A 24,433-nucleotide genomic window follows, 5' to 3' on the forward strand; every position below is an offset into this window, starting at 1 on the left:
ACTCTGAGTTAAAAGTGTTTTGAAATTTCTAAAGAATGTCTTGAAATTTCTAAATCAAAAGATGTTTGCAAATATAGTTTTGATATATATAACAAGTGAAATCTATTTAGAATATTCTTAGTATCCGTAATATTAGGTGTTTGCAATATTAAATGGGGTACAAAAAGTCCATTATTATATCTTCTGTGATGAAATGTATGAAGTTTGCACGTGTCCTTTGCTCATTACTTATTTTGGGGGGAAACGTCTTGCATGTTGTAGCCATACTTTAACAAACATTAAATTTTGCATTAAAACGTGAAATATAAATAAATTATTTTAGGATTTCAATTCAGATGGTTTTAACATGAAAATTGCATAATGGAATTCCTAAAAGTGTAAAGGAATGTATAGTTATTATGAATACTGCTAGTATTAATACAGGTGAAGCTAAGCAGGCCTTTAAGCTTGATGAAAAGTGTTTCCACAGTAAGATCTTCACTCACAATAAGTTTTAGATTTAAAGACAATGCTAAATGGGGAAACCTTTAGCAGAATGTAAAAACTTTTTTAAAAATATCTGCTGGATCTTAAAACCTTCCAAATGCTCAACTGAGGTGAGAAGAAAACAATGAGTGGCAACTTCTGGCACAAACTGTTCACATCACGAAATTTATTTGCTATTTTATGTAATTTCTATGATATTTCTTATTTCATTTTTTTTCATGCACAGTTATTTGTTTTCTGTTTTTGTAAAAATTAAACATAGTTTGGTATTTTGATTTTATAAAATAAAGTGTGTACCCTTTGTTAATATTTTAATAGCTCACCACTAGGTATTTTAATCAATATTGCCCAAAACATATTTTTTTTTTTTTTATAAAATCTTAAACTCTGTAATTTTTTTTTTAATACTATATTTTAAAATATTTTTGCACATGGATCATATGCATAATCCCAAAATATAACTTCAAGTTGAAAATTTCAGGTGTTTGTTTTCTATGTACAAATAAGTTGTTTTTTCAATTTAACATTTCACCAGTCATTTCTTAACATATTAAATATAGCATTAGTCCTTAGGAACCAACCTTAAACCAAGCAAAATAGAACTGTTGTTTAACATGTTAGATATTAGGAAAACATATCATTACTGTAAACCATTGTAAAACAATAAATGATTATTAGTAATTATTGTAAGTAAATGCACACTTACACTCAGACCCATTTGTCTTAAAGCCATTTTTGACTCTTATACAACAATGGTATAATAAATTGAATGATGTTAATTTATTAAATCTGCTTCGAGAATAAGAATTATAAACAGAGTCCTTTGTGTGCAGTTATTCTGCTACTAGAAACAATTATTCCAAATGAAAAAAAAAAAAAAAAAAAAGTGCAGTTTCCCAATCCGTTTTGATATGAAGGAAAAAATGATGATATATCATGTTATGATAACTTCATCCGAAGATTCTGGAGCAGACTAGAGAAACCTTCTATAAAATGGTCACAAAATTTTCACACTAAGATAAATTATTACCATCTTCCATAATAAGTATTCATTAGCAGTCAAGTGGATAAGACTAAGAAGCACTAATAGCTTGAACGCTGGTGGACAGGCTAGCTGCATGGGATATTTCTCTTGTGCTGCATGAACAGAGGTCATATTCTTTTAAATATATACTTCATGAAAGTCTTCTACCTTTAAAAAGATACTGTTTTCATGCTCTCCAATAATGAATTAAGTAAATTACTACCATTGATACTTAAAAAAAAAAGAAGAAAGAAAGAAAGAAAGCACTTATACAATCTCTTATCGACTGAAATATTTTTATGCATGCTCTAATATGCGTAATACAGAATTATGAAAACTCACCACAACCAGAAATGATAGCAAATTATGGGAATATAGGCAGCAGATGTGTAGACTACAGTATACAATTTGTTGCTCTTTACAAAATAAAAATTAGAGGCATCCAATGGTGATATCTGTTGTTGGAATATTTTATTTGTACACAAAAAGAAAATGCTTCGGATTTCAAGAAAACTTATACAGAATTTCTGCTAGGGATTCATGACATCTAAAATCATAAGCAAGTGGAAATAAAATTGCAGCTTAAAGACTGTGTGATTTCCTAAAATATAATTACAAACCCTGGAGACTAGTTAAGGGGATAAATTATGGCACATTATTCAGAAAAGTCTTGACAATAAAAGAAAATAATGTACATAGTAACACATACAGTCTAATATAGAGTGTAAAATTCTCCACAGATTCCTCATGAATAAATATTACTTGATTGAACTAATGTTGCAAGACTTTAAAAATTACATCTTTATTTTTACATAACACTGAAATGAAATAGAATTATTTAGATGGAAAATAATGCATAAACAAGTTTCATGTTAATATTTTCAATTATTATACAAGAAATTAATTTTGAAAATCTTGTAACATTAGCATAATCAAGTAATTTTTATTCACGACGAATCTGTGGAGTATTTTACGCTGTATATGTTGCTATGTACATTATTTTGTCAGGATATTTCGGAACAATACACCATAATTTATCACCTTAACTAGTCTCCAGAGTTTATGATTATATATTAGCAAACCACACAGTCTTTAATCTGCAATTTTAATTTCATTTGCTTATGATTTCAGATATCATGTATTAATCCCTAGTAGGAATTCTGTATAAGTTTTCTTGAAATACCATGCATTTTCTTTTCCTGCATAAATAAAATATTCCAACAACAGCTACCACCATTGGATGCCTCTTATTTTTATTTTGTAAGCAGCAACAAATTGTATACTGTAGCCTACACATCTGCTGCCTATGCTCTTTTAATTTGTTATCATTTGTAATTATAGAATTGTGGCGAGTTTTCATAATTCTGTATTTTTTCAGTAGAAATGTAATTATGAAAAACTAAATTTGTTGTTTTTTGATAAATAATTTTTTTGGAGTCTTAAACCAGAGCATGCATAAAAATATGTCAGTTGATAAGAGATATATGTTATATGATCTTAAATTCATTTAGTGCAAAATTAAGTTATTCTTCTACTTGCACAATTGCTGCAAAGTAAGTTAATAATAATTTATTTACTAAATAATATTGATTATTTATCTCCTAAGATTAATTATAGTAAAATGATCTGAAGTGAATGAATGAATCCATGCTTAGTAAGTTACATTTCGAAATATATATATATATATTGAGTTCTATATCAATAGTAATAAATGAGAATGTTTTCTTATTTGCTTAATTCATTATCGCAAAGCATGAAAACAGTATCTTGTTGAGGGTAGAAGACTTTCATGAAGTATATTTAAAAGAATATGACTTCTGTTCATGCACCACATAAGAAATATCCCATGCAGCTAGCCTGTCCACCAGCATTCAGACTAACAGTGCATCTTAGTCTTATCCATTCGACTGCCGATGAATACTAATTATGGAAGATGGTAATAATTTTTCTCAGTGTGAAAATTTTGTGACCATTTTATAGAAGGTTTCTCACTTTAGTCTTCTTCAAAATCTTCGGATGAAGTTATCATTACATGATGTATCATCGTTTTTTCTTCATATCGAAACTGGTTTGAAAACTGCATTTCCCCCCCATTTGGAATAATTGTTCCTAGTAGATTATTTGTACAAAAAGGACTCTGTTTATAATTCTTATTCTCCAAGGAGATTTAATAAATTAACATCATTCAGTTTATTATACCATTGTTGTATAGGAGTCAAAAATGGCTTTAAGACAAATGGGTGGTATCTGAGTATAAGCAAACATTTAACTACATAACATTCATTTATTGCTTTACACTAATGTTTTCCCAATATGTAATATATTAAACAACAAGTCTATTTGGCTTGGTTTAAGGTTGGTTCCTAGGAACCAATGCTATATTTAATGTATTAAGAAATTACCGATTAAATGTTAAATTGATAAAAACAACTTATTTGTACGTAGAAAACAAACCACTGAAATTTTCAACTTCAGGTTATATTTTGTGATTATGCATATGTTCCATGTGCAAAAAATATTTTAAAATATAATATTAAAAAGTTAAAATTTACAGAGTTCAAGAATTTATAAAAAAATATTCATATTTTGCAACATAATCTGATGTTTTAGGCAATATATAGCCTGTTAGCTTCACCTCTATTAATACCAATAATCTCCATAATAACTATACCTTCTTTGATGCTATTAGGAATTTCATTATGCAGTTTTCACGTTAAAACCATCTCGATGAAAATTCCCAAATTATTTATTTATATTTCATGTTTTAATGTTTGTTAAAGTATGGTTATAACATGCAAGATGTGTTTTTCCTGAAATAAATTGTGAGCAAAGAAAAAGAACACAGGGTTTGCAATTGCAAGAGAAATTGAACAAAGGACTCTTGCAAACTTCATACATTTCATCACTGAAGATATCATAATGGACTTTTTGTACCTCATTTAATGTTGCAAAAACCCCTTATTACTAATACTAAGAATAGGCTAAATAGATTTCACTTGTATACATATCAAAGCTATATTAAAAAAAAATGTAGAAATTTCAAAACACTTTCAACTCAGAGTAATTGCCAAGCAGGTTCATTTCCATTGTAGACCTGATGGTAATGAAAAAGTTGATTTCCTCATACAGAACAGCAGCTAACAAAAGGCATTAGATTTCAATTTCTAAAGCTTTTGATAAATTTAATTTGTAGATTTTTCATGCAGTCGTTGCAAGCATGTAACTGAAAAACTTGGAATGCTGTTTGAACAAATCCATCTGTGATTCCAAGTTCTCAAAAACATAGTTGTCACAAAATTCAAATTTTGACAGGTTAGAAATTTAAAGGTTAAAACAAACCAAAAAAGCTTAGATTGATGTACAGTTTGAATAATTCTTATCAATTTCTAGGGTTATCTGATATATGTTCTTCAAAAACCCAGGAATGAAAAACTTCTTGAATTTTTTACTTACTTTAATTTTATATGTTTTTGTCAGTTAAGAATGATATAATTTTATCTGCTTTGAATGTCAGAAACATTAATTTTTCTAAACCATGGGTTGTATAAAAATAAAGTACATTGGAAGTATATTTAAGCAAAATAAGTGTGTTTCACAGAAGATTCATAAGTATGTATTACAGAAATATAAATTCTAATTGTATTGGAAGTTAATAACTTAGTTAATACATATTTACAAATGTTTGATATGTGTATATTTGGTTATATGGTACCTATCACCATACTACTTGATAGAGTACTCTATCTAGCTGATGTGTTTGTGCAATATCTACAAGACCCAACAATTTCACTGGCATGTCAGTCTCCACAGCCACAGTAATCTTATTTGCAGATCATGTATAATATTGGGTACAAATACTTTAATTTTCATTTACCATTTTATGGAGATCATCAGACCAAATAATCTGAGCAAAATGTATCCAAAATCACATTTGTTAGGATATAAACCTAACTATCAGCGTTCAGCAGTCTTACCACTCATGGGCTCTTTTTCAGATAATTATGAACTGCATATATCTAATATATAATACATTATAAAGATCTTCACATTTTTACATTCCTCATGTTATGCTACCGACATTTTTTTCTAAAAATCTATTTGTTACATGCATTAATTCTTCACACATGTTAAGTTTGGAAAAGTATTGCACCTAGTCTTGTGTAAGAAAATAATATTTTCGAAATCAAATATAAATCAAGTACTTTACTTGAACTGAGATTCGAATGTAAAAATTGGAAGACTTTCCTAACATATTATGTATGTTTCTTATGTGTTTAAATTGGGAGAGCATTCCAGATTTTATTAGATACACAAAACGATTTAAAGAATTACATATTAACCTTTTCAAAAATACAGTACATTTTAGATTTGTGCTATCAATTTATTCAATGTGTTACATTTCTTAAAAAACAAACATCACACAAAAATGCAATTCATTTTAGAAAAAGTTTAAAAAAAAGAGAGAGAGAGAGAGAAAGAAAAGCAACATATCTTCTGCAGGGAAAAACTTGAGAAAGCCTTTTTCATGTGCATTTTTTAATTGGTGATAAAAAATTAAATGCTCTCTAATTTTCAGGACTACATAATGAAGAGAAATGTCCAATTTAGCAAATATTTTTTACCATACAACACTTCACACCTTTTTTGCGGGGGCGGGCTAGAAATTTTATTACACATTTCACGTGAAAAACAGTTTCCAGCGGTGGCTTATTCTGACTGGTTAAATTTCTTCAGTTCCCGGAGGGCTTTGCCGCCCGTATTTTCCCTGGCGTTTAATGCCAATTTGAATCTAGAAATTCTAGATCTTGAGTGATGGATTTCTTCAATGTTTATATCATCCCATTTTTTAATTGCCCATTGTAATGTACATTCTGAGTTAAGTGGACTCAATCCAGAGGGAGAATGCCAGCGTTTACTTGTAAAGCTGAAGTGGTGACTGTTTGGTAACTTCTACTCATTGCTAAGGGCACTGAATTGATAAAGCTTTAACACACATTTTACAGTGGAATTGACCCACCACCGCACAAGCATGAACAACCACTCTGGAAATCACTCTTTAATAAAGTTTTTTTAGAACCAGTTTTGATAAATTGGACATTGAAAGAAGACTTTTTATGATTTTATTTGTTTTTACTTCTAGGTAATCCAAATGTGGTAGCCAAGTTAGTCTTTCATTTAAGATTATCCCCAGATATTTGAATTGATATCGCCATTAAATTGTGATTCCATTCATTTTAATTGTGGGTGCTGTATTTGCAAAATCTTTCTTCTTTATTATAGCAAAGATGGTACTTGATTTTTCTGGAGGAAATTTCAGTATGTTTTACAGCCCAATTACATATGGTTTCTATTGCTGCATTTGCCCTTGATTATACTTCCATATAAATCTTTTCATTTGCTATTATTATGAAATCATCAATATGTGCTTAAAATTGAATGCCACATCCAAGGTTGAGATTTAAAGCAGAGTTCATTACTATATACCAAAATAAGGGGCCTGAGTTTGATCCTTGTACACATTCTTTAGCTTGTTGATAAATCATAGACTTGTCATTGATTTCATATAAAATAATACGAATAATACAATGTTTTCTTCTTTGACTGAAATTGGGAAGATTAGTTGAGACTGTGAATTCAATATAACTAAGGTCACTGAAAGTTTCAGCATCTAAGACTGTCCGGCTTTTTGTACAGGAAAACTGACAGAGTTTTGTTTAAATGCTGCGATGTCTATCCAGCTTGCTCCTCAGCTGCTTGAGTAAGTGGGGGGATTATCTGAGTAACTTTCAATAGTGAATCTGTTTGAAATAAAAAATAGATGCCCTCTTAGGTCTTCAAAAAAGGTTCCAAACAGGTTGGACGTTGTAGCAAATTTACACTCAAGCTTTGGAACCTCCAGAAGAGGGCCCTAGACCTCACCAAGCCACTTGAGCTCCCCCCTATGGAAATAGGTGCTCTATAAATAAGCTAAATAGAAAAACAAGGATTCTGAATGAATCAGAAAAGATCAAACACTTTCCCATTCACTAGAAAAACGGTCGTGATTAATTGCATTGCCCCAGATGGTGGCATACAATAAATACAGTCAGAAGTGGAGCCATCACCAAGTGCTAACATGATGGCTAAAGTGCACACTTTATAAATCATTGATAACTTTATATGCCAATATAATAAGTGTTTGATAATTAGTCAAAGTCACAAGACCAGTTTGAGAATTGGAGTTTTCTTCTGCAGTATCAAGAGTATGGCGAGAATACTCAAATAGTGGAAAAAGAGAAAGTAATCAGACAAAATGCAAAGGTTAAACAAGTCTTCAGTGATCATAGTCACTGAATATTTAGCCATATTTTACATCCTTAATACCAAACATTAGCTCAGGTGACCACACAAGCGATAAACTTAACAGACACTTGCTTCACTTGGCCTATGCTTTAGAAGCTGAAGGCCCAAAAGAGTTCCTTGTAGAACATTGCCTCATTGAATCTATTCCTAATTTTACATTTAACTGCATTATGGAATATCTCTAATTTTATATTTAATTGCATTATCTCATTCTTTTGAGTTTTCCATTATAATATTCTAACAGAGAAGAGTGCATTTACTTGTTTTTAATCATTATGTCTGCATATGAATTTTCTTTTCTCATATTTGTTTTAACATTGCATGAAGAATAAATAAGCAAATACTTACCATACTTTTATATTCTATTGACTGTCTTATAAGCTTCTCTTCAGATAATGAGTACCTAGCTTCACTAGTTATGGCATCAACTGGTCCTTTATCAACTTGTTGCTTAATTGCTCGATAAAGCATAAAAAGAGGATCGCCAGCACATTCCTGTAGAATACACACAAATTATTTATTGCACAAAATTATTGATAACTATAAAACAAGACTTGGATGGTACAATGAATATACTAATGTTTATACATGTAAGATAATTAATACAGAATTAATTAAGTATAATTATACAACTATTTAAATGCTGATAAAGTCATAAACAACTTACTCTTAAAAATTTATACAATAAGAAAGTAAACCAAGATGACAGCATTTTTTCTGCTACAGATTCAGTCCTAAAATAAAGAATAATTAAAGGAAATATTCACACATTTTTAATAATGCAGCAATTTTTAGAAAACAACATAAATCCTTGTTATATAAATATTCAAGCTTTGATACAGCAATGAATCATGTTTCTTAAAGTTGCATGTAATACAGAAGAAGAGAAGAAATTACCTCCGTAGTAAAAGCTTTGGATGACTTTTACCTTCAATACACTTTTCTATTAATTCAGCAAGCAAAGTTTTCAGAATGCTTTAAAATAAAAGAAAATCTAATAAAAGAATGATTTAAAATAAAAGTTTGCAAAACAAGTTATACTGAAAATAAAATAAACTGCTATAATTCACAAGAAGGAAATTTACAAAACATGTGTTAATGTAAGAACTATAATAGCATAAAGTTTGAGCAATACTTACTCAGTACAATATTCCATTTTACCTTGCAAGGTAACCATTATTAGCGAAGCAACATTGACTCTAAAAAATTGTAGCAGTTTTAACATAACTATCTATTCAATAACTTAATACTATTCAATTACAAAATACTATTAAAAATAACAGATTTTAATAAATGAAGCATAGCTAATTGCACCAGTAACACTTCAATATAAATAACTATTTTGCAATTATATATAAAATTAGATAAAGAAAATGAATATAAAGTAAGTGAAAATAACATAACTATAGAAACTAGAGGACAAAATATTTTTTAAAAATACATGTAACATGCATAAAATCATAAAATTACATTATATGACAAGCTATACATCTCACCTGTCTCGCATAGAAAAATAACGATTTGATTCAAGAGTTCGTATGAAAAGCAGTAAGAAAATTTTGTTCATTATTAGTTGACCATACAGACGTAGACCCTTTTCAATGTAAGGTTTCTTTAAAGGGTCCAACTATAACAAAAATGATATGATGTAAATTTTTACATACACTACATAGTTATATTAATTACAAATGTCATCACTGTCAATGTACTACAAAAAAAGGTAATCTTAAAAAGCATATTCATGCAAATGAATGTAATATAATTGTAAAATATATAATCATAATCCTTTAACATAGCTTTAGAAATACATTATTCAGAGAAAATTTTCTAGATAAAACTGAGTAGAATTTAAACTTAATATCAGTATAGTATGAGGAACCTCATGCAGCCAACCACTTTTGACCAAGAAAAAAGAACTGACAAGGGGAATTCATGACTTTGGATTCATTGATTTGATGGGGGTGAGGATAGCTTTAATGTTACAAACATTTTTTTTTTAAAATATTTCCACAGCATTGCTATCTTCATGTTAAAAAAAAATAAAATTAATTGCCATCATTGGAAACTGCTTTTAAGTTATATGACTTGTTGAAATGCAGTTAATACTCAATTTTTAATAACCCCCCAAAATGAAAATTACTACAATAAATTAAAAAAAAGCAATGCAAGGAAAATCACTGCATAAAAATAACAGTATCACAAGACATTTTTGAAAACACTAATTAAAGTTTTTGAAAATCTCTTCTTTTTCCTCTGAGATTTCTAACTTTAATATGCTTGATTTTCTATTTACAAACTGTTCATTTTAATATGAACTTATGATTTACCTTGAACATTCAAATCAGACTGCAGTCATCACTGTTGCAGAGTTTTGAAACAATATAAAAGATGCAATTGAAAGATTATAAAAAAAAAGAGCAAAAGAATCCAAAACAGAAAAGAGTGGGAGTGGAGACATTGCATGTTACATGTCTAACACTTAAACACTGATAAGCAACACAGCTGGTTAATAGAGCTCAACAAGCAACAGCTAATCTATGAAATAGTCTAAATAAAACTCCATGCAGATAAATTCATGCTGATTCAAACTAATTGACTATGAATACCAATAGTTGTTTTACCAGTCGATTTCAGTGAAACTCATTATAAACGAATTTATTCTAGATAAATCAAATAAGGCTATTGAAATGTAACTTCTCTTTTATTTTACTAGAACTCACATACTAAGTGGTACAAAGAGCTACAGTCAAATCCAAATGATGATGACTTGCCAATAAATATCTACTTCTCCTTGCAGCCATATACCCTGAACTTTCATTATGTCTCTTAAATATGTGCTAAGACTTGTTCTACTAGCTTCAATATTTTCATCCTATGATGCATTATGACTTTGCTCATTTCTTCATGGGTTTCTTGGATGCCATGGCTAATAAATATCTGTCTTCTCATTGCAGCCTGCTTTCAGCTTTCATTGTGTCTTTTAAAAGCATGTACTAAGTCTTAATCTATTAGCTTCATTATTTTCATCCAATGATGTGTTGTGTATTTCTTTTTCATGGGTCTCTGAAATTTGTTGAATAATGAAAAAGAATCTATCACTATTTTCAGAAACACGGAAGACTGCTGAGAATGGGAAAATGTTCTAAATCCCATACCATGACATATTTAATTAAAAAACAAATGTGAATTTGCAACAGAAAGAGGGAAAAAAAGCAAGAATGAGGGCAGAAATTTACTTTGGCGTAAGTTACATCCTATCTTGCATGGAAATAATGCTAGTCAGATATTACCAGAACTCAATATAGCAGATAAATCTGTCAGAGTGGGCAAATTACCCTCTTCCCGTTTTCATTACCATAGTCACCAATCTTTAAACTGGAATGTTCTGGCAAAAACTGGGAGTGTGCTGTACATTTATGTACTGCAAGGTGGTACCATTTTGTAACTTCAAACTGATTTACACTTTATAAGGCATGATTTAGGTTATTATATCATTTATATTATGATTCTGATGTAAAATATATTACTACTTAATTAGATATTCTGTAATTTGTTTTCTTTGGTTGATTTCATTTTTAATTTTCTTGCAAATTCATCACTTTCTTTCACTTGAGAAAATCCTGATTTGAGAAGGAAAGCTTTAATTTGCAAGTAGTTTTAAACATGATGAAAATAAAATACTGTACATAACAGTTACATACGGTTGTGTGGATAAACTGAGTATTATATCATATATTGATGTGAAACAAAATTAAAAACAAATATCTGTTGATTATATGTTGGAGGAATATTTGCACAAAATTCTACAAATGTCTGCAGTAGATTGAAACAATTCAGATCACATAAAATTTCTTAAAATTATTCTGAAAATCACCAGGAGTAAAGGAATGACATTTCCACGATTTAAACTTACATTTATTGCTGAGAAACATTTTTCTTCGTAAAGAATAAAAACTAAAAACTGGAAGATTTGAAGCTTTACCAGAAGACCAGGTTATGTGACAAAAAACTAGGAGAGTTGGCAGCTATGCGTTTTCAAAAAAGAGCCAGAACCAAAATTTCCCATATGACAACAGGAAACAGAAGTCTGGAATCCAGACTGGCAAGTTCCTAGTTAAGTACTACTTTTGCTTCACACTACACACCTCACACAGATGCGACCTAATTGAACAAAAAACTCAAGAGTCTAATAGAATCTCCTTTGAGTCATCTATAATTAGACTTAGAGATCAAGTGTAGGAATGTTCACACATTGTTTTGCTGCAGGTGCAAAGCCTTATTACCATCTAGGTCAGAGATCAAGTTCAGGATCTAATAATTAAGGTCCCAAAGGCATTCTATAATTCATCATAACCTAATTTTTCCCTCATGAAAAGATGATATCTAGGGACTAAGGTCCTCTGAAAGAACACTATGCTTAGTGCCCCACACTGTCTCAGCTTAGCTCTAGGTAAGTAACAAAAGAAAGAAGTGAAAAGCTGAAATTATTAGTTTCTACAGAGATATACTGTGATATCATACTGAGAATTCTTACACAAATATAAATCCCTATAAACTGAATGTATATGGTAATAACCAATCTCCTTTTACATACCTGCATTTCTCTTAACACTGGATGATCATCAGAGTTGGGGAAAAGAACTTTCATTGCATATGTCTGGTAATCCAGGAAAGGTATGCCACCAGCAGTGAGATCACTTGTTAAATCAGTCATTTCAGTCTGCAATTCAGCAAAAGCTGGGAAAAAAGTAGGGATCATGAACTTTTTATAGGAATTAATAGAGAATGATAGAGATACTATAAAACTGTATTTAGCATAGAAGGTACATGTTTTAAATGTGGTCTTATCATATGTCTGTGAAATTAATACAATGTTAATATTCTCCCTCCCAACACTGGAAGGCTCTACCCGTTTGTAGGCATTGGCTTATTACTCAGACCAGAAGCAGTGGTTTCTTATTAAGGTGGCACTTAATAGGTGGACCACCCAACAGTGGTCCACCATGTATGGAGGGATGGATAAATTACATGCACACCTATACCAGGATTCGAACCTCGGCCTTTTTGGTAATGCAGTCAGAGTCACTAACCACTTTTCGGTCTAGACAGCCATAAAATGTTAATATTTTTAGCTAATAATTAGAGGTACAGCAATGAACCAAATTGAAAATTAATTAAAGAAAGTTGATTTAGTTATTGTATATGTAGAAGCTTTGAACAAACTATATATAAAACCTGCACACTAATTATATTACTTTTTCTGAGAGTACTTGTTGCTGATTTACTTTTCTTTTTATGTATTTGTTTGCACTTAGCCTGTTTTTGAAATTGGTGCATTAGATTCTTATATTAATTGCTGTGTTACTTTACCTTAAAACTTCCTATCTCCTATGATTTTAAAAAGACCTCTTTTTTTTTTTTTTTTTTTCAGATATATGTACCTGAAAAGCAAATGTATGCAGTCAGTTTGCCATTTTAGTTCAGAATTTTACAGTACTTACCCTATTTTTTCACTTAAATTATTTACAGGGTTTACAGAAGGTGTAATAATTGAACTATTGTTAGATTTGTTTGTTCATCACAACCTTTAAATTTTTAAGACACTGTCAAATCTGAGAAAAATGCAGTAGATCCATCTTAAAATAGTAAGGAGGTAAGGCATAGACAGAGCTGTCATAGTGCTCCCATATTAATGTCATTATAAAATACTATTCAAATACATTTTGATAGTTAATATTAATACCTTTTAGTCAAAATTAATACCTTTTAATTCTTTTATTTTTTAAGCTAGAATGAATTTTTAAAAGGTAATTTTTTAAGTATTTATTTGAATAATTTTCAAATAATTTTAGATATTTATAAGAGCTATTTTAATTTCGCTCTTACATTTAGTAAGCTACAAAATTGCACACAAAAAATAATGATTGTTTAAGGAAACCAATATCGAAATTAACATAATTTAAAAGGCATAAATTTTCCTAAAAATTTAACCCACTACTGATTTTTAAAATTATTATAAAACAGATAGAATAAAAGTAAATAAACAACGTTTCAGAATTAATAATATGTTCACAATAATTTTAAACTCAGTGTTAATATTAATTTTTAATCACACTGAATTTAAAAAGATATAAGTTAATTTTGATATTTTAATTTAAGAACAAATATGCATAAATATCGTAATATAAATAAAATTTGTGATATATAACTAATTTCTTAAATTATAACAAGGCATATTCTGTTTCATAATATTTCCTCAGAATTATTATATGCATTTCTACGTATATTTTGAAGATAAGGAAGGACATTATTTGCATTATATGATCTCAATAATTCCTTTAAATTCTAGGATGCAACTTAAAAAATTCAGCTTACTGATATAAAAATCTATTTTGTATTTTTTGCTTAATGTATTTTGTAATTTTTATCAAGATTTTGATAATATGGATGATGTATTATTATATAAATATTTAAATACAGAGGTAATAAGAGATTGTGTAATTTAAACTATCTTTATACTGCATTTCATAACTCTTAGTAAATTGTCGATAATATGGATCAAGTGTTATGAGGTATTTAAATGCAAAAGGCATAAGACATTCTGTGACTTAGTCTTCATGAAATTGAATTTTTTGAATTTCTGATTACATTCATATTTATTTCCATTAAAAATTGGTACTGCTTTTGTTTCATAGAATACTTTTTTACATTTTTTCCCATTAAATACAAAAATAATTTTTGAAGTTTTATCATTTTATCCAGAATTCAAGGCATTAATTTTTCTAGTTATTTAACAGATGAAAGATGTCTGAAAAAACTATGTTATATTTAGTATTATTTTTTGTTATTAAAGTATTATTTATTGTGATACATCTCCATGCAATTTAGATTTTACTACTGTCACATAAATTAGCCATCCATACTTAAGAAGCACAGAAGAACTAATTGCTGTAAAATTACATTCTCATGCCTATTACTCCTATTGAAAGGCATTTATCAATAGCTTATTCTCGTTTATTGTGAACTGCTAGTGCTCCTAAAATTTAATTATGATAAGTTTAAAACACATTTTAAAAGTGTGACAAAAAATTTTAGTTTATTTACAAATGGTGTTTTTATTAGCATGTTTAAAACAGAGGGAAAATGCACTGAGTTACAAGTTAACAGCATTCTGGCTATGCAAATTAAAAGAAGTGGAGTAGAAAAGCTTATCAGTGAAGAGCTTTTAACCAATCTTACAGAGAGGGCTGTACACACCCAATCCATTTACTTTTCAACTGCATGTAGGAAGCTGTTAAATAAAAAATAGCACAATACTTTTATTTAGAAATTATTTTATTTAAAAAATTCTGAGACAGTTTTAATTGAGACTACTTAACACTTGAGCCATTAGCTGATTAAATTGATAAAAAAGAAAAAGGATGTTTTAAAAAAAGTTGAAAGAGAAACAGCAGCCATACAGAAATCAAAATATACTGCACCTCGTTTTTAATAATAAAATAAAATCTGCAGTGTCTGTTTCTTATTAAGAGATATTGTCTACAGCAGAACAGACTACTTAATTATGGCAAAACATACCAATGATTTAAGAAAATCTGTTAATGAAGAGCGAACCTTAATGGAGGTCTTTAAAAAAATAATTAAAATAAAATAAAAAATAAACAACTGGAACGTGTTTATTACACACTAGGAAACCAATGTCCTATCTCTTTAAATCACTGAAGAAAGAGCTTGGGGTAAACTAATTTCGCAGCTTTAACTGCCCAAATACCGGTGGGCTTGATACATCTTATACACAAGAAACAAAATCTTAATTTGAAAGATCACACCATGAGCAAGCAGATTAAATGAAATTTACTCAGAAAGAGGGTTGGTCAAAACCAAAAATTTCTCAGACCTGAAATTTAAATTAAAAATCTACCATGTTGAATAGCTGATAAACCTAAATTTGTAACAAAAGGAAGCACGAAAATTCAGCATGAAAATAATACATATTTAATAATAGTTCATGAAATTATTTATAATTTTCAATTCACAAATAAATTTATGAGAAAAAAATTTAATTACAAAGAATATATTCATATTACTGCAAATATGCAAACAGAAATACACTAATGTATGATGAAACTGATACAAGATTTGAAGAAAAATTTTATATAGACACATAAAAGGATTAAAGAGAGTTATTCTAAAAATATAATGAAATTGATTATGAAGAAAATACTTAAAAAATAAATAAAACAAAATAAAATAAAAATGTTATTTCAATACAGCACCTATATCTGTTTTGAATATAAAAATATACATTATCGCACACCACTAATAAATTGCGCTAATCTTACACTCACCTTCTTTACATTCACTGGCCACCCTTAATTCCAACACATCCATTTGTTCTTGCATATTTTTCAACACACGACTACTTTCAGTTGACTTTTGCCTGTATGCAATCAAGATGATGATGACAATAATAACAAGAATACAACCGCCCACAATGACTCCAATAATGACAGGTTTTGATAAGGCACTATCATGAGATGAAGGTAATTCATAGCTCAGCTTCCCAATAGGAAATTTCAAAATATCCCCAACTTCGACCTAAAATTTGAATTTGGATTTTTAAAAAGACAACTGACATATTTACATCCACATACATTATATTTATAATAAATTCGGTTAATGCCTAATACTAGTTACAAATAAAGATTCGAGCACAATGAGCAAGGTTTTACTTTAACAGAACTATTAAATTATAATCAAGGAGACATACCACAACTTCAGGAAGTTGCCCAGGGACAGGCAAGCCAGAAATATCACGTGCATGAGGTTGAGAAGTAGGTGGTCGGCAGGTAAGCTGTGAGCGTGAGAGGGATGTGACATTGCAATAACTTGTTCCAATTCGTACTAAAACATCTGATTCTTGTGAAGCTCTGTCTAAATTTTGGCCCTGCAAAAGAAAGAGTAGATGTGATGTCATTGACTTCAGAAATGTACATAATTTTTTATCTACTTCAACAACGCACAGCTTTAAAAAAATTTCTTCGCAAACTCACAGAAATTATTGCTGCAATAGATTCAAAAGTATTAAAATGAAAACACATGATTTCAGAATTTTTCTGAGCACTAGCTAATAACTTTTAGCTCCCTAGTACACTTAAAAAAACTTGCATGAGCCATAGGAAATGCTGGCTTCAATTAAAAGCACCAGAGGTGGGAGAAGATATTTTTATTTATAATTTTTTTTAATATAATTTTTAACGTTTTAGACTCCCAAAACTTCCCAAAGCTCAATAAATCCCACCTATTTCTGTTACAATAGATATTTTATATTACTGCCGACAGCGTCATTAAAGTCACTGCACGAAATTTAAGTCAATTAATACAATTTGTTCATTACTTGACATTCAAAATTTGCATTATACTTTATAAAAGACAATTACAAATTAACTTTATGCAACTAGAGTGCATAGTGGGCCTAATTTAAGACACAACATAAAAACATTTAATAAGACACCTGTGGTTGCATTTTTGGGCACAGATTCTTTATTTTAAGTTCAATTGACTGTAGAGAATGCTTTGTTCTGTATTGGCATGGATTTAATATATTTTTTGGTACTTGTATAAATGAGAAAGTTACAGGAATTTGTAGTTAAGAAGGACCAACAGCATTAATTTTGCTTTCTCAAATAAAATTTTGAATTTCTGGTGTATACAAACAAAATTCTTGCAGACTTTAGTTTCAAAACCCGACTTCTAGTGTGCTGTGAGGTCTAAGGGCCATGTATTCAACTGAGTTTAACATAGACAGATCTTTACACACACTCAAGACAGTCAATACCCTTTCTAAGGCTTTTAAGCACCATTTTTGAGCTGTTATAAAATGAAGCTCAAATGACTCTTTCGAAGATTCAAGATATACCTGAACATTTTTCTAAATTTGTTTTCAATCCTGATGTTAATTTCTTCCAAGAAGATTGTTTTGAAAGACGATGCAATTATTCTCTTCCTTTTCCATCCATTCCAATCAGTACATAAACTTCCTGTTCAATGAAGATACTCTGGTGTTTGTATTAAAATCTGTGGCATTTGTGTTTATCCACACAGATAGATTACTTTCACTCACTTTGCTAAAAATTTCAGCCAATAAGCCCTTTTACACAAAAAGCCTCAATTATTTTTGCCAAATCAGCATCATGGTTCATTAAAAATGCTATTACTTGTGAATGCACGTTCAGCAAAAATGTCAATGCTTTCCCTCAAAACAACCACCTTACTTCCCATGTATAGCAAAAGAGACTCATGGTGGCTTCCCATATTCTTTGCACATTAGTACATATAGTTTGCTTTTAAAAGGTCGAAATTTTATACATTTTATTATCACCTTTATTATAGAACACTACCTTGGTACACAATAAAACCTCACAAAGAAATCAAATGCATATCATAATACATGGAAGGTTCATTTCAAACTCACAATATTATTACTACGAACATTCGTGAATTCTTGATGGATCAAGAATGAGTGAGAAGATTCTCGAATGTGAAATGCCATGGAATGGCCAAGCAGCACCTGCTTAAGGAAACACAATATTCAACCTGGCAAATTTCCAGATTGAAAATGTTAATCCTAATTTTTTATTCAACGTTTTGTTTCTTATTTTATTCTTTTTTATTTTATTTATTTATTTATTTATTTTTGTTGTTGTGGAATGGCTAAGGGGCAACTCGGAAATGCACACTGCTTTAGATGAAGAGCAAGGTGAAAAGTTTATTCTGTTCTATGTGAGATGAAGCTCACAATAAACGATGCTTTAGGTGGACACCACTGCAATAGATGCAATTGGTATTGCTTCTACATCTATAACTACCTGAATAAGAGAGAAGTGTTCAACCAACTGGAGACATTAACAAGCTCTAGATAATTTCTACTACTTGTTAGATTAATGTAAATGATGTAAAATTACTTAACTGGGTCAGTCATAAACCAGTTACATAAATTTAATGAAGAAAAGTCACAAATTAGAGTTTAGTAATGTGATAAACTGTTACTCATGAAAGAGACAATAATTTTTTTACACAATTTTTACTTGTGAATGAAGGTGTACTTACATTTATTGTTAAATAATCACTTTTGTAGTACTTGATATGATTTTCTTCTGTAAATTTGTAATACAAAGGATCAGGATACATATAAAATTTTGGAAAACCTGGTCTTTCACTTAAGTTCTTAACTTTCTCAACATTATCCATCAGGAAGCCAAAATCAAGTTCAATTGCTTCATCTCCAGAAAAATCGAGTTTTGATGGGGGCACAGCAGGACTCCAGCATTTCATCTCTGTTGATGATTCAGCTTTGCAAGTCTGAAATATTACATTTTAATTTCTCAAAGCACTGTTATCTTAAAATTGAAGAAGGAATTCAAGTTTAGAACATCGGACACCAACTAATAAACTTTTTAACAATTAAAAGCGTCAATTTTGATTGAATTCTGAAACACTTACACTAGTATATTCTTGGTTGTCAACTAAAACATACATCATTGGTTGCTGCACTGCATTTAAGTTTGTCCCATGCACTGTTACGCTGATACCTCCACTAAAAGACAGAGCACCAAAATTTATTCAGAAATATTATATGTATTTATGCACTAATTACATACCTGAAGTTATGATTATATTATCTTTATTCAAGGCATTGTAAAGTATTTATACCTTGGAATTCCTTTGGGAGTGCCCCGTTGGCCTGAGCCAGATTCCACACTACCAATTACAGGATCATCTACATACAGAAAATTATAATCTTCAAAAATTCGCAGACCATTATCAAATTTTACTCTGACTTTTCCTGGGCCTTTATCTTTAGATGCTGAAGTGGTGCAGTCAACGTAGTTACTTCTTCTTCTAAAATAAATAAATAGGTGCACTATGTTTCACTATATTTTGAAAAATGCATAAATCAATGACTAAATGCACTGGATATTTTGATAACTGAGACCAAAAGAATATTAAAAAAAAAAAGTTATTTTATTATACAGCACATCTGTTAGAATTCCATTACGGAGTAAAAATTAATTTTTTTAAAAATTCAAAATGATGTACATTTTAATAAATACACAGAACTACATTCAGACAGGAAAAACACATGTTGATAGTTACAACTGTCCCCCCTTTCTCACAGGAAAAGCTTGCATAGAAGAGATTAATTATAAATACCGCATATATGTGTGGACATGATAAATGAGATAAACATTCGGATTTAATAAAAAATTATGATGATTCACTAAAAATACTGCAGCTGCTGCCTCTCTTAAGTTTATTAACGTATTACACAGTACCAGATTTTAGCACACATCCATTTTTAAGATTTAAACATGACTACATATCATATCAGACAAAATATAAAACCATCCCGCATTTTTAAGTTGTTTTTACATGGAAAACAATTAGTTTATGTAAGTAAGACATGAGCCTGCTACGTTGTTAGTGTTATTTCAAATGAAAAATAATAACTGTCTAAAAAACCATGTTAGAGAGGAAAAAGTAAGTAAACACATTTTCTCTTAATGTAATTATTAAGAAATAAACAGTAAACTGTGTGCTAAAAAAATCAGCAATAAATACTAAAAGAAAAGGTACATAGTTAAAAGGGGTTTCAAACATGCAATTTACATATCAAGTTGACGCTGCATTGCCGGATGCAAATAGGTCATAAAATAGCATTAGCGAATTTTAGGGTTACAAAACCCAAGTAAATGCATGAAAAGGGCACAGTATTTGTGTATCATTGCAAGTATATTTTTGCACTTCCACTATTTGCATTGTTGGAGACACTGAAACAATAAAAATCAATGTAAGCTGCATAAGTTTTCAGGAGAAAGTTTTGAACAGAATACTCTTTCACTCCTTTGGTTGAAGAAGGTTCTATTCAAACCTTCGAAACTTGTCCCACAAATTTATGCAACTTACACTGATTCTTGCTGCTTCAGGATCTCCAGCATATGTTCCTTGATGTGTTATTTTAACCAAAACTGTACTAAATGTTGAAGTATAATACAGAGCTTCATGTTTATCATTTCATAAGTAATGAATATGTATTAGAAGGTAAATCTATATTTTAAAAAATACCTGTGTTTGAAACAGATTTAACGCAAGTATGGTATTTTAAATTTTATAGAAACTCTTTTGCATACAATTTGACACCTCTTTTTAAAAAATCCTTAAGAAGATGAATGATTAAAAAAAATTATTCTTAAGAAGATCATTTTTTAAAGCAACTAATATTTTTGAGAAGGCTAAGAAATATATGTACAGTCAAAAGTCTTTAATCCGGACTCGTCGGGACTTCGACGATTCCGGATTATCGATTTTTCCGGATTATAGATCATCAGTTTAAATCTGGTAAGATGGCATGCAGAAATTATAAAATTAAAAATATGAAACCGTGATTTATAAAATAATGAGCAATTATGATCTAAAGGGTATCAAAATTTACCAAAAAAGAAGCCTAATATTTATTTGTTTACTTTATTAAACATTTCTTTCAACGCGCGGATGCGTAAAGCATACCTTACGCATAGCCGAAATTAGAAAATTGCAACCAGAAAACTATTTGATTTGTATTCATGATATTTATAATGACGAGGAATTTGATTTAAATCATATCAAAGACGGAGTACATCGAAATTAAATACTACATTTAGTAAGGAATTATAAGCCGAATAAAATAAAAACATCTGCCCTGAAGATAACGATAGTGTTGACAAATCAACTTCCAGTTCATTGCGCGCCGCGACGTCCCCCCCCCGCTCAGAGCAGCGTGAAATTGATAAACAGATTTCGGAACGGTTAGATAAACAAAGAATATGCCTTTATCCATTTTTTGTAGCAATTCGTTTTTTGTTTGATGCACATCGAAACATACTTTCGTTTTCTAGATCCTTTGGAGCTCCAGCATCGGAAATTCTATTTGACATAATCGAAAGTTCAAGCTTACTTTTAGAAAATTGCTTTTACAGTCTGCAAAAAATAATAAGCCCTATCCAATTCGAAGATTAAGGAACAACGCAATCATCAACATTAACTGAAATAGATAATTTTAGCTGATACCGTCCGTTATATATTAAACGCGCACACGAAAACGTATTCTGCACTTGCCCAGACGCATATGCGCAGTCGTAAATGTCTTGCGCGCACGAGTAAAACGCCTATGCGCATGCGTTAATGCGGCGCATGCGCAGAAAGATTTTAGCTTTGAGGTCCGGATTATAGATCATTCCAGATTATGGGTGTCCGAATTAACGACTTTTGACTGTATTAAATAGCTTCTCTTTAAGATAACTACTTCCGCAGAAAGCCCAAATCATCTGAAATTATGAGTGATGATCTGAGATAGGGTTTATTCTTTACAGCACTGCTTTCTGAAAGTTTTAGTTTCGTGAACTAAATTTATGTAGTTATTGAGGATTAACATCCAGACTGATATTTCCAGTCTTTTGCGCTTTTGCTTTCTTCATATGAATTAGCTTGCCACTTTTAGTACATTTATATTTTGTTATGTATATCACTTAAAAGAATTGTGTCCTAGTATTTTTGAATTAGTCAATAAAGAACATTGTTAAAATTTGATTATGAATAATAATATTCCTGTTCTTTCCAAAATTAAAAATTTGGAACTAAATGATATAAATTGTTATGATTTTGAAAATCTTTACATCTCTCTTCTACTTGCAGAGATTTATTACAGTCTAGTTTCACTCAGGAAAATATACGTAAAAAAATAAAGATTGCGATTCTTCAAGATACATTGCGCTAAATTGCATCATCATGCTTTCCACTCAGCCACCTTCAAGACACTACGTGCTTCTCAGCCATCTACGCAATATCGAAAGCTGTTAAAAGTTCCAGTATCTTCATCTATGCATTTTAAAAATCCATTAAATATTTATAGATAGAAAAATCTGGAACCTGTGAGAAAAGCTGAACCCAGGGGGAGATCAGCAAATTTAGAATGTTCAATTTGAGGTTGCCAATTATTTTTTTAGAACAGGTATTATATTTTGTTATATCTTACACACATATACTATATAGTATATAATTTTAATGTTTTATCAATATCATTTATGGGAGGAAAAAAATATAAAATTCACAAATTTTAGAATAAAAAATTTTGTAGACATATTGATCTTAAAATGAACTAAGAGTTTGATAAGTCACCAAGTTTAGCAACACATGACAAAAAGAATTCCCATTCCAAAAGAAAAAAAGCTATTTTTGATGTATTAAAATGGAATGAATTCAAACAATAAGCTGAATATCAGCTAAGAATATGGAAATTAAATACATATTTGGTTATGAATAGCCAAGTTTGCAGTTTTTGACACCTTTAAAATTTTTAAAATTTCATAAAATATTTATTTCCTGAGTATGATTTTAAAACTAGAAACCTATTACCAAAGATACGAAAATTCATAAAAATTGCCAGATATGCATTTTTCTTAAAGGCTTTAGACCTAGAACAGTAAAAACTCTTTGCCAAAATATATGGCCTTCTCCAGATTTATAATTTTAAATATCGGCAAACACTGTCAAAATATTCCACCCTCTTAACATCTTTTCTATATCTGAAAAATTTTTGGATTCAGTGATAACAGTAAGTGGAAGCCTGATCTTTATGAATTTCCAGATTTGAACTTCTTTATGGCCGTGTTTTCATCATAGGCCCTTCAAGAAGGTGAAAAGTTTCACCACAAATCATGCTTCAGAACAAGACTGTAAGATCAAAGTCTAATAAACTCTTGATTTCAATACAGATGGATAATATTCTTGTTGAAAACATTGTTTTCAAAGTTTAGATGAGCTACCAATCAAGCATACAGAAATTTTTATTCCCAGACGACAAATTGTTTTACGGTTTTTACAAAGCTAATTTCCGATTGCTCCATTATGAATCACATGATTTAAATACCCCATTTATCTAAAATGTGAATTCATATTCAAAATGCCAATCATAAAAACAAGAAGTGCCAGATGTGCAAATTTAAGGACCTTCTGCTAATTTCGTCTGAAATTTAATAACTTTAAGAATGAAAAATCTTTTTCAAAAAACCTAGGGACTTTTAACAACTGTATGAACCCTTGAAAAGGATCATATCTTAACTCACCCAGTAACTTTACACTCCAATCCATCAACAAATGCTTCAGCTCTACTCCCAGCATCCATGTGCAAACCCCATATTTTAAGTTTCGTACCACCAGATCTAGGTCCCTTGCTAGGTACAACTGAAGTTATTCTTGGATTCTAGAAAAATAAATAAATAAATAAATAATGGTAAAAACTAAAACACAAAAATAAAAAGGAAGGAAAAACAATCTATTTATTTTAAAAGTGTCTCCCTTCTCTGTTTTATACAATTTTAAAGACATTTAAATATTATATTTCAAAATTCAGAATTATTATTAGAAAGACCTGATTTTTTAATGAAAAATCTAGCTTGATGATTAAAAAAAAAAGTAAAACAGCTAGTTTTTGTACAACATATAAAACAGATATTTCTTATATACAAATTTACAGAGAAAAAACAA

The 24,433-nt window shown here is 29.9% G+C and overlaps 1 protein-coding gene across 7 annotated transcripts in view; it reads right to left on the reverse strand.

The window, feature by feature from the left end:
• LOC118186067 (plexin-A2-like) overlaps nt 1–24,433 on the reverse strand; it is a 1,141,010-nt gene that overhangs the window by 38,765 nt on the left and 1,077,812 nt on the right. For all 7 annotated transcript variants that reach the window (XM_085809149.1, XM_085809147.1, XM_085809148.1 and 4 more), the window contains 12 exons: nt 24,013–24,149; nt 19,565–19,753; nt 19,355–19,448; nt 18,962–19,213; nt 16,623–16,799; nt 16,201–16,450; nt 12,447–12,589; nt 9,349–9,479; nt 8,992–9,051; nt 8,750–8,827; nt 8,520–8,586; nt 8,201–8,347 (listed from right to left, as the gene is read on the reverse strand). In XM_085809149.1, coding sequence (XP_085665275.1) covers nt 8,201–8,347; nt 8,520–8,586; nt 8,750–8,827; nt 8,992–9,051; nt 9,349–9,479; nt 12,447–12,589; nt 16,201–16,450; nt 16,623–16,799; nt 18,962–19,213; nt 19,355–19,448; nt 19,565–19,753; nt 24,013–24,149 — 1,725 coding nt within the window. The remainder of the gene's footprint in view (nt 1–8,200; nt 8,348–8,519; nt 8,587–8,749; nt 8,828–8,991; nt 9,052–9,348; nt 9,480–12,446; nt 12,590–16,200; nt 16,451–16,622; nt 16,800–18,961; nt 19,214–19,354; nt 19,449–19,564; nt 19,754–24,012; nt 24,150–24,433) is intronic.

Source organism: Stegodyphus dumicola, chromosome X2, assembly GCF_044657685.1.
Source record: "Stegodyphus dumicola isolate Sdum_Otavi_A_Nest chromosome X2, ASM4465768v1".
NCBI lineage: Eukaryota > Metazoa > Arthropoda > Arachnida > Araneae > Eresidae > Stegodyphus > Stegodyphus dumicola.